Genomic DNA, 19,106 nt, shown 5'->3' with positions numbered 1-19,106 from the left:
GAAGTAGCCATTACGCTTCACTTTCAACTATGTTCAGCCCGTCACACAGCACTACAAGTAAAGAACAGTAGGATAAGGGCCTCAGCAATCAATCCAGTCACTATGGAAAATATGGATGATTCTTGTGCTTCAACTATCAATTATTGACTTGAAAATGAAGTGACTATTGTGCTTCACTTTCAGCATTACAAACGAAGTGCAGTAGGAGAAGCATCTCTGCAATCAATCCAGTCGCTACAGAAAATACAGATGATTTCCATTTACAAACATAGGGAAGCCATTGAGCTACTGCAAATTGAAACTTTTGGCTGTCAGCAAACGGAAATGGGACACAAAGGAGGACAAAGGTAAGCCCATGATACATGTACTGTACATACTGCAATATGCCAAAAGGAACCTGTCAGGTTGAAGCAACATTGAACAGTGAAAATATCAAGCCCGTAGCCTTAGCCGTTGTCAAGTTACACTTATCTGAAGGCATTAGTCAGTCAGTCAGGCAGACAGTCAGTCAGCAAATATTCCACTAAATTTTAAAATTCTGTAGCAGCCCATCCGAAACATTTTGGCCATTCTGGAGACAACGTTTTAGCTACACCTAACCTATACTGCAAGGCACCATGAAGCTATTGTGAGGCTGATTTCTAGTCAGCATTTTTAATGAAAATGTGCTAACCTTCATGGTCCCTACTACTACACAAAAACAGCCAAGCTGTGAAAAAATGGTGCGACCTTAAAACGCCTGGGTGAAAAAAGTTGTGAAATCAAAGGTGGCGGCCAGGAAATGGCTGTAATGATGTTAATGTTAATAAATTTTAAAGGTCCACTGAAATGGCAAAATACACTTTGGCTATTATCAATCCTTGCTACTAGTGGGATAGGTTGGTGCATGTGATTTAGCTAGATTTTCTTTTTTAGCAGATATAACAAATTTCAGTGTATTGCATTTTGTCAATTATTACATCATAGCGCATCAGACAAAGAAACTTTAGTACATGTGAGGTGCCACTCAAGCGAAAGAAGCATATATGTACAGCTAGATTCGATTTAGTTTTACGTCATATCTACCGTAACAACTAAAAACATGGTAAGAACTTGTGCTGCAACCAGTTACAAGCCAGTAAGTGAATTTATGCTGGTCTTATGGTGAAGAACACTTGAGAGCACCTGTTAAAGGGACTGTAAATCAACAGTACAGTGGCCGAAACACGTCTGAGTTTATTTCTTAAGATGTTTTGAATACACTGAAGTGTCCATACAGTGGATGGAGGTAGAAAAACGCGAGGAAAAAAGAATTGCGATGGCGCTACTGGCAAGACATTATCCCTACCAGGCGGAGAAGCTACTCAGGAAAGTGTAATATAGATACCATTGTTTGTTTCATGGTACTAGCCCAACTTTGTAAACAAATCGAACTAATCTTACTTCAGTGAAGCATAATGAAGCGTGAGCTTCGATAGTGCGAAGCACACAGGCCAAGCTGCTACAGGCAACTACAGAACAACTCCGCTATTGTTTTCCAGCAGAACGTTCAAGTAATCTTGGAACACTATGAAGTTGAAAAGGAGAGCTTGGGCATTGCCACCTGCATGTTAGACTTTCACTGTTTATCTACCTTTCCCATTGCAAAGTGTAACAGTAATTCCGGTTCTTTGTCTTGCATCACAGCATGACGTAACTAGCTTAATATATCTTTACAACAACATAATTGAATTATTAAAAAGGTGTTTTTGTGCATTGCATGATACAAACAACCTATTTATTTAATAAAATGGCAAGTGAATTTTCCATTTCAATGGACCTTTAACAATACACACAACCATTATAAAATTTTTAGCATTAACACCATTGCAGCCATTTCTTGGCCGCCACCTTTGATTTTACAACTTTTTTCACCGAGGCTTTTTAAGGCTGCACCATTTTTTCACAGCTTGGCTGTTTCTGTGTGGATTTCACTTCTTTTTGTACTTTATAAGGCCCCAAAACCAGCCTATGGCTGACTTTGAGGTTTGTTTTTACTCACATTTCTTCTTTTCTGTGTAGATACAATGATGATTATTGAAGACAGACTTTTAAATGCATTTCATTGCATGATTTAATTTATATTAGATAATATTATTGTAATACTCTAATAGAGTGCACATTTTTTTGAGGACTTCTAATAGAACATACATAGAATGCTCTAGAACAATCTAATACTTCTATTGGTAGATCCAAATGTTTGATTATAAGCAGATTTCAACTAGAAATTTCATTTATAAAGCAGAAATTAAGTGAAGTGATCAGCCAAGGTAGCAGTGGTTCAGTAGTTAAGGATGCAGGTGTTAGGTATGGAGGTCCGTAGTTCGAACTCCGGTAAGTTTTTTTTTGACATTTTTTGAACATCTTTTTTACCCGCGGTGACTGCTCTATTAGAGCATCTCAATCACGCTATTTTACACTTGCTTGGATTTTGCTTTATAACTTTGTCACTGTAACTCAATTGCTATTCAAACTATCAAAAGGCACTGCTATGATGATCAGCCTATCTACACACCAATTTTCAAGTTATTTCTATACTCTATTTTCCCTGTAGCTGTGACAGAAGTTTGATCTTTTTTACGTGAATAAATGCTCATAACTTCTTGAATATTACTCAGATTCACAACAAACTTGGTAAATGAATCCACCATTACACGCTCTTCATCTGTGCCAAAGATTGAGGCAATCAAGTAACAGTTTGGATTTTAGAGCAATTTTTGCAAAGTGTACAAAAAGATATCGAAGTCCCCGTAGCCCCCCGTATGGTATAAGAAAAAACAAAGAAATTAAAATGAAATTTTGAATGCCCATATCTTGCAAATGGCTGTTGTGGATTTAATCAAGTTTGCTGGGTGGCGTACCCTACCTGGGGGAGAGCTATAATGCAAAAATGGTATGCTTTGGAGAAGAGGCCATGAAGCTATGCACACATGAAAAGCTGTTTTCTTTCATCCTGTCAATATACTCATGGTGTGATCGCCGAAATGGCCGCACGACACACTACCATGTGTCTTGATACAGTACTACTGTACCATATGATAATTATAGCTTCATACATCTGGTGCCATTCTTTCATTTGATATGATGATATTATAGAAGTTTACTAATTTTATGTATGTTAACAAACAAATGTAAGGCAAACTTGTGAGTTTACAAGCTAGACCAATTACAGACCAATTTTCAACTTATATATCTTGAAGCAGTTCACGTTGTAGGTTTATCTTATTTTATGCAAATAAGTGGTCATAACTCAGTGAATGTTGATTGGATTCTTACCTAAATTGGTGCTGAGATTTGCTTTAATAACGTCTTTAAGTTTGCCAAATTTCAGCTGGATTGGAGTATATGCTTTTGTTTTGTTTTACATCATCAGAGTTTGCAAAAGTAGAAGGAAAAATGAAGAACCCCTCCCCCACAATTTGACTGCTTGTATCTTGGAAATGGTTTGATTGATTTCCTTCAAATTTTGTATGTCAACTCTGCTATTTGGCAGACAACTGTACAGCAAAATTGATTCCAATCAGAAATGGATTGTGGAGCTACACATGTGTGTTTGTATGGGGATCTCTTCTTTTTCTATTTTACAAGAACCCAAACCATAGTCAGTTCATGTTCACCTCAACTCCCACCAAATATAGTGATATCAAAGACGTGAACATGTGTTCACTCCCAATTTTTATTGTACTGTAACAAGCATGTTTTCATGTTGTAAACATGTGAATTGTCCATACTAAAAGTATGGTATATTTATAAAGCCTCATAACTCACTTGTTCTTGCTAGTATCAAAGTGCTTTTTTGATAACAGTTAAAGGGTTTTGCAGTGCTATTAAATATTCAGGCAGCTGGTCCATGTAACAAGAATCTAATCAAAAACAGCCAAGCTGTAAAAAAAGGTGCGGCCCCCAACAAGGCCATGGTGAAAAAAGATGTGAAATCCAAGGTGGCGGCCAAGAAATGGCTGTGATGGTAGGTTAATGGTAAAAATTTTAATAACAACAATTCAGGTGAATTTGATGCCAAGACCAAGTGGCACAAAATTCACCTGAATTGTCGTTATTAAAATTTTTACCATTAACCTACCATCACAGCCATTTCTTGGCCGCCACCTTGGATTTCACATCTTTTTTCACCATGGCCTTGTTGGGGGCCGCACCTTTTTTTACAGCTTGGCTGTTTTTGATTAGATATCACTTCTTTTTGTATTTGTATACTGCAAAGCCGACCTATGGCTGGCTTTGGGGCTTTTTTAACCCATGTGTTTTTTCTTTACTACAGGAAGAAGAAAAGAACTTAAAGAAGAATTTTAGTACTTCAATTATTTTTGATTTTATTAGTAATTATACAAATTATATACATATATTTATTACATGCCCATTATTCCCCACAAGATATTTTTTTGCAGCTGATCTCTCTACTGGGTGACTTGAAATGTAGCTGAACTATATACAGGATGGTTTCTTTGTAGCTGAACTCTCTACAAGGTAACATCTTCTAGCTGGTCTCTCTACAGGGTATTTTGTTTCTAGCTGAACTCTCTACAGGTGATTTGTTTGCAGCTAAACTCTCTACATGGTGGTGTCTTTGTAGCCGAACTCTCTACATGATGGTTTCTTTGTAGCTGAACTCTCTACAAGGTGACTTCGTCCAGCTGATCTCTCTACGGGGTGATTTGTTTCTAACTGAACTCTCTACAGGTGATTTGTTTGCAGCTAAACTCTCTACATGGTGGTTTCTTTGTAGCTGAACTCCCTACATGATGGTTTCTTTGTAGCTGAACTCTCTACAAGGTAACTTCTTCTCTACAGGGTGATTTGTTGTAGTTGAATTCTCTACAAGGTGGTTTGTATGAGGCTGAACTCTCTACATGGCGGTTTCTTTGTAGCTGAACTATCTACAGAGTGATTCGTGTGCAGCTGAACTCTCTACATGATGGTTTCTTTGTACATGAACACTCTACAAGGTGACTTCTTCTAGCTGATCTTTCTACAGGGTGAATTGTTGTCGCTGAGCTATCTACAAGGTAACTTCTTCTAGCTGACTCTATACAGGGTGATTTGTTTGTAGTTGAATTCTATACAGGTGGTTTCTTTGTAGCTGAACTCTGTACATGATGGTTTCTTTGTAGCTGAACTCTTTACAAGGTGACTTCTTCTAGCTGAACTCTCTATGGGGTAATTTCTTTGTAGCTGAACTCTCTATATGATGGTTTTTTTGTAACTGAACTCTCTACAAGGTAACTTCTTCTAGCTGATCTTTCTACTGGGTGATTTGTTTGCAGCTGAACTCTCTACACGGTGGTTTCTTTGTTGCTGAACTCTCTACAAGGTGAATTCTTCTACCTGATCTCTCTACAGGGTAATTTGTTTGTAACTGAACTCTGTACAAGTGCGTTTTTGTGGGTGATCTCACTGCAGGTTGATTAATTTGCAGCCGATCTCTCTACAAGGTAATTTGTTTGTAGCTGAACTGTCTATAAAGTGATTTATTTGTAGCTGATCTCTCTGCAGGTTGATTTGTTTTAGCTGAACTCTCTACAGGGTGATTTACTTGTAGCTGAACTCCTTACATTGTGTCTAGTTTCTAGCTAATCTCTCTACAGGGTGATTTGTTTGTAGCTGATCTCTCTACAAGTTGATTTGTGTGAAGCTGATCTTTCTACAGGTTGATTTTTTTGTAGCCGATCTCTCTATAGGGTAATTTGTTTGTAGCTGAACTCTGTACAAGGTACTTTTTTGTAGGTGATCTCACTGCAGGTTGATTTGTTTGTAGCTGAACTCACTAAAGGGTGATTTGCTTGTAGCTGAACTCCTTACATTGTGTCTAGTTTCTAGCTGATCTCTCTACAGGGTGATTTGTTTGTAGTTGAACTCTCTATAAGGTGATTTGTTTGCAGCTGAACTCTCTACATGGTGGTTTATTTATTGCTGAACTCTCTACAGGGTGTTTTGCTTGTAGCTGAACTCTCTACAGGGTGATTTGTTTCTAGCTTATCTCTCTACAGGTTGATTTGTGTGTAACTGATCTCTCTACAAGCTGATTTGTTTGTAGCTGAATTCTCTGCAAAGTGTTTTGTATGTAGCTGACCTCTCTTCAGGGTGATTTGTTTCTAGCTGATCTCTCTACAGGGTGATGTTTTGTAGCTGACCTCTCTTCAGGGTGATTTGTTTCTAGCTGATTGCTCTGTAGGTTGATTTGCTTGTAGATGAACTCTCTACAGGGTAACTTGCTTGTAGCTGAACTCCTTACTTTGTGTCTAGTTTGTAGCTGATCTCTCTACAGGGTGATTTGTTTGTAGCTGAACTCCTTACATTGTGTGTAGTTTCTAGCTGATCTCTCTACAGGGTGATTTGTTTGTAGCTGATCTCTATACAAGTTGATTTGTGTGTAGCTGATCTCTCTGCAGGGTGATTTGTTTGTAGCCGATCTCTCTACAAGATAATTTGTTTGTAGCTGAACTATCTATAAGGTAATTTGTATGTAGCTAATCTCTCTGCAGATTGATTTGTTTTAGCTGAACTCTGATTTGTTTTTAGCTTATCTCTGTACAGGTTGATTTGTGTGTAACTGATCTCTCTACAAGCTGACTTGTTTGTAGCTGATCACTCTGCAATTTGATTTGTTTCTAGATGATCTCTCTACAGGTTGATTTGTTTGTTGCTGATCGCTCTAAAGGTTGATTTGTTTGTAGCTGAACTCTCTGCAAAATGTTTTGTTTGTAGTTGATCTCTCTACAAGGTGATTTTTTGTAGCTGACCTCTCTTCAGGGTGATTTGTTTCTAGCTGATATCTCTACAGTGTGATTTTTTGTAGCTGACCTCTCTTCAGGGTGATTTGTTTCCAGGTGATCGCTCTACAGGTTGGTTTGTTTGTAGCTGAACTCACTAAAGGGTGATTTGCTTGTAGCTGAACTCCTTACATTGTGTCTAGTTTCTAGCTGATCTCTCTACAGGGTGATTTGTTTGTAGCTGATCACTCTACAAGTTGAATTGTGTGTAGCTGATCTCTCTGCAGGTTGATTTGTTTTAGCTGAACTCTCTACAGGCTGATTTGTTTGTAGCCGATCTCTCTACAGGGTAATTTGTTTGTAGCTGAACTCTCTACAAGTTGATTTGTGTGTAGCTGATCTCTCTGCAGGTTGATTTGTTTGTAGCCGATCTCTCTACAGGGTAATTTGTTTGTAGCTGAACTCTCTACAAGTTGATTTGTGTGTAGCTGATCTCTCTGCAGGTTGATTTGTTTGTAGCCGATCTCTCTACAGGGCAATTTGTTTGTAGTTGATCTCTCTACAGGGTGATTTTTTGTAGCTGACCTCTCTTCAGGGTGATTTGTTTCTAGCTGATCTCTCTACAGGGTGATTTTTTGTAGCTGACCTCTCTTCAGGGTGATTTGTTTCTAGCTGATTGCTCTAAAGGTTGATTTGTTTGTAGATGAACTCTCTACAGGGTAATTTGCTTGTAGCTGAACTCCTTACTTTGTGTCTAGTTTGTAGCTGATCTCTCTACAGGGTGATTTGTTTGTAGCTGATCTCTATACAAGTTGATATGTGTGTAGCTGTTCTCTCTGCAGGGTGATTTGTTTGTAGCCGATCTCTCTACAAGGTAATTTGTTTGTAGCTGAACTATCTATAAGGTGATTTGTACGTAGCTGATCTCTCTGCAGATTGATTTGTTTTAACTGAACTCTCTACAGCGTGATTTGTTTCTAGCTTATCTCTCTACAGGTTGATTTGTTTGTTACTGATCGCTCTAAAGGTTGATTTGTTTGTAGCTGAACTCTCTGTAAAGTGTTTTGTTTGTAGTTGATTTCTCTACAAGGTGATTTTTTGTAGCTGACCTCTCTTCAGGGTGATTTGTTTCTAGCTGATCGCTCTACAGGTTGGTTTGTTTGTAGCTGAACTCTCTACACGGTGATTTGCTTGTAGCTGAACTCCTTACATTGTGTCTAGTTTCTAGCTGATCTCTCTACAGGGTGATTTGTTTGTAGCTGATCTCTCTACAAGTTGAATTGTGTGTAGCTGATCTCTCTGCAGGTTGATTTGTTTGTAGCCGATCTCTCTACAAGGTAATTTATTTGTAGCTGAACTGTCTATAAGGTGATTTGTTTGTAGCTGATCTCTCTGCAGGTTAATTTGTTTTAGCTGAACTCCCTACAGGGTGATTTGTTTGTAGCTGAACTCCTTACATTGTGTGTAGTTTCTAGCTGATCTCTCTACAAGTTGATTTGTGTGTAGCTGATCTCTCTGCAGGTTGATTTGTTTGTAGCCGATCTCTCTACAAGTAATCTGTTTGTAGCTGAACTCTCTATAAGGTGATTTGTTTGTAGCTGATCTCTCTGCAGGTTGATTTGTTTTAGCTGAACTCTCTACAGGGTGATTGCTTGTAGCTGAACTCCTTACATTGTGTCTAGTTTCTAACTGATGTCTCTACAGGGTGATTTTTTGTAGCTGAACTCTCTACAGGGTGATTTGTTTCTAGCTTATCTCTCTACAGGTAGATTTGTGTTGATTTGTTCATTGCTGATCACTCTAAAGGTTGATTTGTTGCAGCTGAACACCCTGCAAAGTGTTTTGTTTGTAGCTGATCACTCTAAAGGGTAATTTGTTTGTAGCTGAACTCTCTCCACAGTGACTTGTGTGTAGCTGAATTCTGTGTAACTGAATTCTCTAGAGAGTGACTTAATTGTAGCTGAATTCTCTACACAGTGCATGACTTGTTTATAGCTGAACTTTCTTCAGTGTGACTTGTAATGTTCTGAATCTCTATAGTGATACATTTGCTTAACTCACCACATGGTGACTGTCTTCTTGCTGAACTGTCTATAAGATTAACTGTTTGCAGCTGAACTCTCTATAGAATAACTTGTGATGCAATAAAATTCTATAATGGAATAAATAAATTAGCCGAATGCTCTATTAGGGTGACTGTTCTATTAGAGTATCTCGATCTCGCATTTGCTACACGGAGTTGGCTTTCGAATCATAACTCAGTGGTTTGTAATCCGATTCTTCTGTACTACTGCAAGGACTTTCTATGAAGATTATTCCAGCTATACACCGATTTTCAGCTCATTGCTCTAAGTGGTTTGCCTAGTAGGCGTGAAAACTAAAACTTTTTTATTCATAAAAATCGATCGCATAATTGTGACACAGGTTGAGTTTTGTGTCATATCTCCGTGGTCTTTATCTCGATTCCTTTCAAACCACCAAAAGGCACTCCTACGATGGTTACTCCATCTACATAGCAATTTTCAACTCATTCCATGAAGCGGTTTATCCTGTAGGCGTGACAACAAATCGATCTTGTTTTACGCGAATAATCGGTCATAACTCCTGAACCGTTCATCGAATTTGTACCAAATTTGATGCTAGGATTCGCCGTTGGACTTCCGTTCTGTGTGCCAAATTTCAAGGCGATCGGAGTACGCGTTTGCTTGTTATAGCAATTTTTGCAAGTGTGCGAAAAGACGAAGAAGAAAAAAAACGAAGAAAAAAAACGAAACTTTGGCAGCTCGTATCTTGGAAATGGCTTGAGCGATTTCCTTCAAATTTGGAATGTAGACTACCTTGGCTGGCGGGCAACTGTGTAGCAAATTTGGTTCCAATCAGATAAGTGATCACCGAGATACAAAGGTGTGAAAATGACGTTTTCGTTCTTCCTGTCAATATACTCACGGTGTGGCGCGCCGGCTTCTTGGGCCGCACGACACACTACCGTGTGTCTTGATTATTAACAAAAAGCGAGGGTTCAAGTAAACATGAACTGACTATAGTGTATAGCTTTGCGTAGTGTTCCACTGATAATCAAATTGGTATCAAATTGTAGCTGATATTGCCATTTTTTATCAATCTGTATCAGTTATTAATAGTGTTGAAATGATTATTCAAATATTCAACTATTTAGTTGGCATGAAATTGTCTGATCCATTAACACACTGTTCAAAAATTTGTTAGTACTTTATTTAGCAAACTGTGATTAGACAGATGAAGAGAGCCTAGTAGTGAGCAAAGCAACATATACATAGGGATAAATTCTAATTTAGAATAAATAGAAATAACTCTCAGGTTTCCTGGCAAAGATTTCAGTGCTTAGTCATGCTTAAAGAATAATTGACTACTCAGTTAATTTGTTCACAACAATTCATATGGTAAAAATTGCTATAAACTATTGAATGTTTCTTCATCATTCTGAAGTAAAAATTTCAACCACAAGCTACAGTTGTGGTGCCATTTAAATAGAATCTGTACAAAGAATGTCTTACACTGTAAGATACTTTGTGCCATAAAGTGACAGTGAAATAGATATTCAAGTTTTGTTTTAAGATCTGTTATGCCTAATAGTTCCGGAATGTAAAATAGTCAAAATATGAAAATATTAAAAATAGGCTTAGGTCACTAATTCAATGCTACACTAGCAAAACTTCAGGCATAACAGGCCGGAAATAGTGAAAGATGCAGAATTTGCTTTGTTAAGAATTGAGGAACTGCAACTTATTGTGTTTCTATGAAATGATCAAAATACTCTAATAGAACAGTCATCACATAATAAAAATCCTATGTATTTTTTACTGGCAAATACACAAGAACAAACATAAATCATATATTGGTATCTGTATCAGTAAAATTCACTAGTGGGCATTGGTATCGGATTGGTATGTATTTTTTCGTATCAGTGGAGCACACTAATTTTAAGTCATATTTTTCTTCTCTTCATCCACAATGGTGCATGATTATTGAACAAATATTGCTACAATCAGAGCTGTATGGCATTGGATTGCTGATACGCCTTATGTAGACTTTCATTGCTAAACTTATTAAAGAACTGTTACTCACATACAAACTACTAGAACTATCATTCATTAAGTAGAAGTAAGGGAGGTAGATAATTGCCTTGAATGATTCATTGGTTAAATGTGTAGGTATAAAGTATATGGTTTGAATTTCTGGACACTTTTTGACATGTTTATTAATACATTTCTATGTGACTGTTTTATTAAGGTACAGTACAGTTTATAACTTCATATTTCCAAGCATGGCTCCATGTGTGACACGCAACCACACAGCATGTGCCATGCAGCTACTACAGTAACATTAGGTTTGCCATGCAGCAATGTCATATGTGCCACAGAGTGGACTAGTGCCTAATCCAAAGCCTGTCAGGCTGATATAACACTATAAACATAGATATTGTGTTCAGCTTACCTTGTTATACATTTTAAAACTATAGGTTGATGACAGCACTTGTTACTCTTTCAATGTCATCACCAGCCAAACAATCCCGCCATACCATGGAGGAAACTTCATCAAGCTGCAGTTCTCTTTTGTTACATGCAATTAATTTTACTGCACAACTATACATAGCAAATTTTTTTAATAGCTATTGCTAATGGATTAAGCAAAATCCAAATGCTGTACTGACAGAAAATTATTAAGCTACATTACCTTTCATCTGGTACATCGCCTTGTAGCAGTTGTAATGTTGAGGCATTGATGCAGGGTGCTGATAAGTTTGGTACAGCAGCTATATAGTTATGGTATGGACACTGTATGCAAACTTTGACTTGTTTCACAAGCAAATCTCTACCTCAGTATAGTTAATATTACTAATGTAGCACAATGTAAACTATTAAATTATACTCCAAGGCATTGCTGCTGTCAGTCCTATTGTAGCTAGACTAGTGAGTAGACCTGTATTGAATAGAAATGCATTTAAACTTACCAACGATAATTTAACCATATGTGCTGGAGTAGCATTGCTCTTCACTACGAAACGCATCACAGGCTTGACAATCACTCACAGACATATGCATGGAGGAATAGCCCATGCGTGGCTATAGCATCCATTGGTTTGTGGCTTTTTGTGTACCCATGTATGTTTTTGTGTGGAATTTACTTTACTTTACCCACATAGAACAACATATGGTGCCATGAAAAAATGCCACACATGTGTGAAGTTAAAAATGAACTGTACTGTATTATAATATATTTTGTTAGTCATGCTCAATTTCTGTATGTATGTAGACACAGCCATTGCTATAAGCTTCAGTCAATGGACATACAGTGTTGATGAAGATGATGGACCAGCACAACCTGTACTAGTTCTCAGTAACCCATCATCAACTGATATTACTGTACAAGTTAGAAGTAATGACATTACTGCAACTGGTAAGTAAACCAACATCACCTTTAACAACATGTTAACAGTGAGAATATTACAGAAGGTGTTGATTATGATTCTGGACCATACACTGTCACATTTCCTGCTGGAGTGACCAGTGTTTCCTTTGATGTTCCAATAATTGATGATAATATACTAGAAGGAAACAAAAAGATTCTCTTATCCATTGTAAAGTCATCATTGCCTAAATATGTCAGCTTTAGTAAGACTACCTATTTGTCTAGAGTGGATATAGTGGATGATGACTGTAAGTAACTGGTACTTTTATATAGATCTATGTGTGAAATACATATACGTTCTGTGAGATTGATTACTTGTTACTTTGTTGCAACAAGACATATTTCTAGTTTCCTGGCAGCTAAAATACAGGTGCTTGTATGTCTTCCACAGTCCTCCATATTATTTGAAAATTCGTGTTCATCTATGTACCATGTATGTGTGTATAATAAAGATATCAATGAGATCAAGAAAATGCATCCTCTACTCAGTGTTTGCACGGAAAGTGTTTACGTGGCAAACCTTCTGCTATTTTATAGTAGACAAGTACACAGAAAATTTTGGAATTTTCAACTAGAGTAGGGACTATAGCACATCAATAAAAAGTACTGAAACAAGCTGGAGTAGTGCACGATATTAAATCACAGTAAAACAATAAGAAGTGTTATATCCCTACTGTGCATTTTCATTATGGTATCTTGAGCACAGTAGGGATATAACACTTCTTATTGTTTTACTGTGATTTAATATCATGACTACTCCAGCTTGTTTCAATATTTTTTTTATTGATGTGCTATGGTCCCTACTCTAGTTGAAAATTCCAAAATTTTCTGTGTACTTGTTTGTTAACTTTTTTGTATATAATTATTGTGACTGGTGAACCCACGCATACTGCATCTGAAATGGCACCGCACACCCCAGCTATATTAATTATCGTCTGAAAAAGTGAAGTATCTATAACACTTTGTTGTCAACTATGTTCACCCCGTTGCACAGCATTTCAGATCAAGAACTGTTTGAAAGGCACCTCTGCAGTCCATCCATACAATGGTGCTGCACACCCCAGTTATATCAATTATTGTCTGAAAAGTGAAGCATCCATTACACTTCGTTGTCGGCTATGTTCAACCCGTTACACAGCAGTATGTATCAAGAACTGTTCACAAAGCACCTCTGCAATCAACTAGCCACTAGGATAAATATGGACAATTTCCATTACAAAGGGAAGCCATCACATGCTACCGCCGAATTGACACTTTTCACTGTCAGCAAAGATGAATGGGACACAAAGGATGACACTGGTAAGTCCATGAAGAATGTATTGTATGTACTGCAGTATGCTGAAAGGCACCTCTCAGGCCGAAGCAATGTCGAACAGTAAAAAACTCAAGTCCGTAGCCTTAGCCGTTATCAAGTTATGTTTGTCTGAAGGCATCAGTCAGTTACTCAGTCAGTAGAAAATTCTGTTAAATAATTTTTTTAAAATTCCATAGCAACTTGTTGAAAGTGTTTTGGGTTGATCTAAAAGCTTTTTTGGGCTTAGTTTTACCTAACTCATCATCATCAGGGAAAATTGAGGCTGTTTTTTGGGTGATATTATTTCATGGGCCACGCCTACTCCTTTATGGTCCCTACTATACAGTACTGTTGTACTGTATCCTCACTTATTCTCTCTGAAATCATATGTATTCCTGTGCTAATTATGTAGAACTATTGAAGTGTTGGTGAGGCACAGCCCAGCCCAAAAATATCTTCAGAGCAACCCCAAACCCTTCCAAAAAGTTTCTTTGGAATTTTCTATTTAACAGAATTATATGCTGATTGACTGACTAACTAACTAACTGATGCCTCCAGCCAAGCATAACTTGACAATAGATAAGGCTACATGCTTGATTTTTTCACTTTTTTGATGTTGCTTCATTCTGATATGTCTTTTTGCCAACCACTGTACATGCAATACATGCATCATGGACTCGCTTTTGTCCTCCTTCGTGTTCCGCTGACAATGCAAGGTGTCAATTTGTGATAGCATGATGTGGCTTTCCTGTGGCTATGTTGGCTAATGGCCCATTCTTCTTTAGCAACTGGATTGATTGCAGAGACGCTTCTCGTACTGTTCATTTGTAATGCTGTATAACAGGCAAAGTATGGCTAAAAACAAAGCATAATAGCCACCTTCTTTCCATTATGTTATTGATTCTTGGGGTGTATGTTCTGATTAAAAAATTACTTTTATGGAATTCCTGGTGCCATTAATTCTTTTAGTGCAATATGCACAGGTTCATTTGTCATAATTATGCTATTTAAGAAGTAAACAAACTAGTAGAAGGAAATAATAGGAATTTTAAGTTGAATTAGGGTTCAAAGAAAGAAAAGTCAAACAATTAACGGAAAAGCTAAAAAGTAGTGAAACAAGGAAGGTTGCCTATACCTGCAGATGTACTAGTGGACATTTAATCCCTAATCCAGTCATGTTTATAGACTGAAGTTTAGGGATTTAATTCTCATTATTATATCTGCAGGTATAGGCAACCTTCCTTGTTTCACCACTTTTTAGCTATTCCCTTGTTTCACTATTTTTTTTCTTTGATCCTGGATCTAAATTAAAATTCGTAATTTTTTCCTTCTGCTTGTATGTATAACTGGTTTAATTTAGTTACGAAACCAGTTTCCAAATACTTGGTTGCATCAGAACAATATTGGCCAGACAGGCCTCAGACTGACCATCACCCACTGAATCAATAAGTTTCTAAATTATTTACATTTTCACTCTTAAAGCCATTGTCCGTCTGAATAATATCTAGACTTGTGCAGAAGACCAATTATAGCTCTATTGTTTCTAGAGACATGAGCAGTCTTTGTTAATTAATTGATTGATAAAGAAAAAATGTGGTTTTTGAGGTATGGCAAATGGTACACAATGCTGTACTCCCTGATGGAGTACAAAGCAGTTGAGATTAGATTTCTATTGTATGTTTAGACAGTGTACAAACTTTTACATGAAACTTTTTAAAGTTTGTAGTAATAAAAAGCACATATGCAACAGGCTGAGCAAAAATAGATTGTTTTCGCACTTACTTCTCTGTTATCTATAGTAACAAAGGAATGAACAGCCAAAGTTTCAGCCTTTTATGATGAATGGTCTTGCACTAGACAGTTGGAACAGCAATAGATTTAATTTGTACAGCAACAATATGGCAAATAAGTTGCAGGTGCTTATTTAATTGATCATAACTCACGACTGTACTTCTCCATGTGGAAAAATTAAGAAAAAAGCAATTCAACTAAAAATCAACATCGGCAAACTTTATTTCTACCGCATTGTAAATAAGGGTCTGTAATTTGTTGTACAAACAAAGATGTTCTTACTCTCCATGAACAGGAATATCACTGGAGTATAAATTTTATTGGTTTTCAGTGTATACCAAAGTGAGTATAACATGCTTTATGGAATTTACAAAACGGCAGGTTTTTGCTCAGCATGTCACATATGTCTTATGTACTTGCAGTAGTTGTTACTGTGAGCTTCAGGGCTGACAAATAATTGCTTGTACTATAATATATATGGTATCTGTCATTATAGCAATTACTGTGAGCTTTAACCAGTCAACATACAGTGTTAATGAGAATGATGGACCAGCACAACCCATACTAGTTCTCAGTAACCCATCATCAACTGATATTACTGTACTATTGTTTAACGTTGATGGATCAGCTATTGGTAAGTATTATAGTCGCTCATACTTATGATAAAAAAAATATGTCTGTTACAGGAGGTGTTGATTATGATTCTGGACCATACACTGTCACATTTCCTGCTGGAGTGACCAGTGTTCCATTTGATGTTCCAATAATTGATGATGATGCATTGGAAAAGAGAGAAACATTTTACATAATTATTGTGCGCCTTTCATTGCCTAAAGGAATTAGTTGTGGCACCACCTGTAGATCTAGAGTGACAATAATAAATGATGACTGTAAGTGGCTGGTAGTGGTCATGAAACATTGGCATAGCACTCATTTATGTCAATGCCTAGATGTGGGAACATGCTTGGTTTCTAAATAGTACAGAATCCTTTGTTTTCATACATTGCCATGTTAATTGGGTTTAATTTGTTTATCTGTAAAAGAAGAGAATATGTCTATTGATCCAATTGAGGTATTTAACATTTGTGATGGGATTTGAGACCATGAACCCAAATTAAAACTCATGTTTTTTTTCAGAAATGGATTGCTGGCCTAATATACTATCGTGTTTCACTCTATCTTTCCTTCAGAATTGTTATTAGGTCCTGTGAAAGCCATGAGTGAGTCATGTCATTCTATGGCCATGGCTTTGTTGGAATGGTCTTAGAGAGCTCATCAGTTGTGTTCTCCTTCATTTGGAATTGATTTGAGTGGAAGAAAAGTCCATAGAGAGCCCAAATTGGACCTCTGGATTCCACCCATCTTCTTGCTCCAATGTATTAAGTCCACCCCACTCATCACCCCTATTATTACCACCTATGTTATTTTTTTAGCTTTATGTCAAATTTAACAAAGACATCATTATCCTGCTGCTTAAGTCATTTGTTTCCTTGCTTGTTTTTTGGATTTACCTATAAACTGTGAAAAGCACTGTGTACATTTTGATTGGCACTTTTATTTTTGTGGTGTTTTTGTAGATATAATTATCAGTTTCAACAAATCAAAATACATTGTTGATGAGGACTGCAAAGTTATCAAACCTGTACTAGTTCTCAGTAAACCATCTTCTTCTGAAATTAGTGTACAAGTTAATGATATATCAGTAACTGCAACTGGTGAGTAGACCAAAGTCACATTTATTAACACACTGATAGTGGGAATATTGCAGGAGGTGATGATTACAGTTCTGGACCATACAATGTCACATTTCCTGCTGGAGTGACCAGTGTTCCATTTGATGTTCCAATAATTGATGATGATAAGCCAGAGAACAGAGAAGTGTTCCGTATTCTTGTTGTAGTTGACTCATTACCAACAGGTGTTAGTCGTGGTCAACCAGCGAGTGCTAGAGTGACAATCGGTGGATGACATTTCCAAAAGCAAACAACGTTTGTTGATTAACTTAATTATGTGTTATATTTTCCTGCCTAGCTATATAGAATAGGGATTGGATACTGTTTTTTCAGTGTAGATTAGTATATGCATAAAATATGTGTGCATGTGTGTGCATAGCAGTATAGTAGCTATGAACATATCGTATTAATGCAAAGAAGTTGATAAGTATACAATCGTGTGTATACAGATGTGTTTAAGACTTTACTATGCATGTAATAAGTGCAATTATGTTCATGATGTAAGTTTTTGAAAGACACTGAAGGTAGAATGTTCAAATCTCAAGTACATTTTGCAAGGTTCAAAAATTACTTTTTAGTTCTGTGGAATTGTGATATAGAGACAATTATTATGAACATTTGTGAAAATATAAAGTATATGATCAAGACACACAGTGATGTATCATGTAGCCAAGAAAGCTAATGTGCAACATGGGAAATATTAACAGGAATGCAAATGTGCTTTTCACGCATGCCTCCATGGCCCCTTCTTGAAAGTGCATGATATTATGGCTGCTCACTTCTTAACTTCTATACATCACATACCTATGCACATTTGTCAAATACAGGACCTCATGTATTTTCTCTTCAGTTTTCCTGCAGGCCAAATTTTTCTCCATCTTTTTGTACACTTTACAGAAACCAGTGCAAAATGCAAATTCTTATCTCCATTTGTATGCATATACACATCAAGGACATATTGAAGTAAATTCACATACCAAGTCTAGTGCGAATCTGATAAAAGTATTTACATAAAAGAAAGCTAATTTTTCTTTGTCACAACTGCAGGGTAAGCCACTTATGTGTATAACTTATCAATCAATTTGTGTATAGGTTAGCCATCATATCTCAGTGATTTAAAGTAATTGCAGTGACAGCAACAGAGTTACAAGAAAAATCATCATAATGTAGAGTTAAATATGCTAATCCTGCAGGATGAAAGGAAGGGAGGAAAGAGATGACTAGAGTGATGTCAAATCCAAAATATTAGAGGTGCAATATGATTCATTTCATGGCCGTCACCTTTGAATTTACTATCTGTTTCACCCAAATGCTGCACCCTATTTTCACAGCTTATAGCTGTTTTTGCTGGATAGTAATAAATTGCAGCTTACTTCAGCTGAACCTGCTGACTACTAAATACACCACTAAATTCATTGCATTCACACATACAGTCCTTATAAATGTAGTTCACATGTATCTGTTATGTCAGGCAGACATGTAATGGTATGACCCAAGTTTTATAGTTAATAATACAGCATTATTACTTTTTGGTGTATGTGCTCTCTGAGATTAAACATGAAAGCATAATAATTTATAGTTCATGCATACATGTGACCCATACTGACAGCAAGTTTGCAGAAATGTTTTAATAAACTAAAATCACTTCCTCACCCATGCACTCCCAAATAAATCAACATGTATACAAAACTGCAAATTAAAAACACATTAGTGATAATTATAGTAGCTATGTAAATGCAGACTTTAAGATAGGGACACTTAGATTTTCATGATCTTGTAAAATATACTATAGTTGTTTTTACATTCTACTCAGCTCTTTTAGTGTAAAGCATTATTCTTGTGAGAAATTCCAATCGTTACCAAAAATTATACTATTATCCTTGGTCCATAATATATGTAGGCTACTATCTTGATGCATCAGCTCAACATCAATTTTTAACTGATAGTTATTAGAGTGTTGATTTAATTAGTGTAGTTGTATAAATAATGATTGTGCGACTCTTCTATCAGATTTATTGACTGCTCTATTAGGGTATCTCGATCTTGAACAGAGACTTTAGCTCAGACTGGCTGGTTTATGGCCCACTTGAGCAGGGG

General features: G+C 36.7%; 1 protein-coding gene across 1 annotated transcript in view; it reads left to right on the top strand.

Annotated features, from left to right (window-relative positions):
- Positions 1–17,444, top strand: part of LOC136262035 (extracellular matrix protein 3-like) — a 37,095-nt gene extending 19,651 nt beyond the window's left edge. Inside the window, exons 5-10 of the mRNA XM_066056164.1 lie at positions 12,036–12,179; positions 12,233–12,439; positions 15,773–15,910; positions 15,963–16,166; positions 16,854–16,991; positions 17,045–17,444. Coding sequence (XP_065912236.1) covers positions 12,036–12,179; positions 12,233–12,439; positions 15,773–15,910; positions 15,963–16,166; positions 16,854–16,991; positions 17,045–17,244 — 1,031 coding nt within the window. The 3' untranslated portion in view covers positions 17,245–17,444. The remainder of the gene's footprint in view (positions 1–12,035; positions 12,180–12,232; positions 12,440–15,772; positions 15,911–15,962; positions 16,167–16,853; positions 16,992–17,044) is intronic.
- Positions 17,445–19,106: the final 1,662 nt, after the last annotated feature.

This window comes from Dysidea avara, chromosome 7 (assembly GCF_963678975.1).
Source record: "Dysidea avara chromosome 7, odDysAvar1.4, whole genome shotgun sequence".
In the NCBI taxonomy this organism is placed as follows: Eukaryota; Metazoa; Porifera; class Demospongiae; order Dictyoceratida; family Dysideidae; genus Dysidea; species Dysidea avara.
The sequence above is the reverse complement of the archived record's forward strand: the minus strand, read 5'-3'. Positions and strand labels throughout refer to the sequence as shown.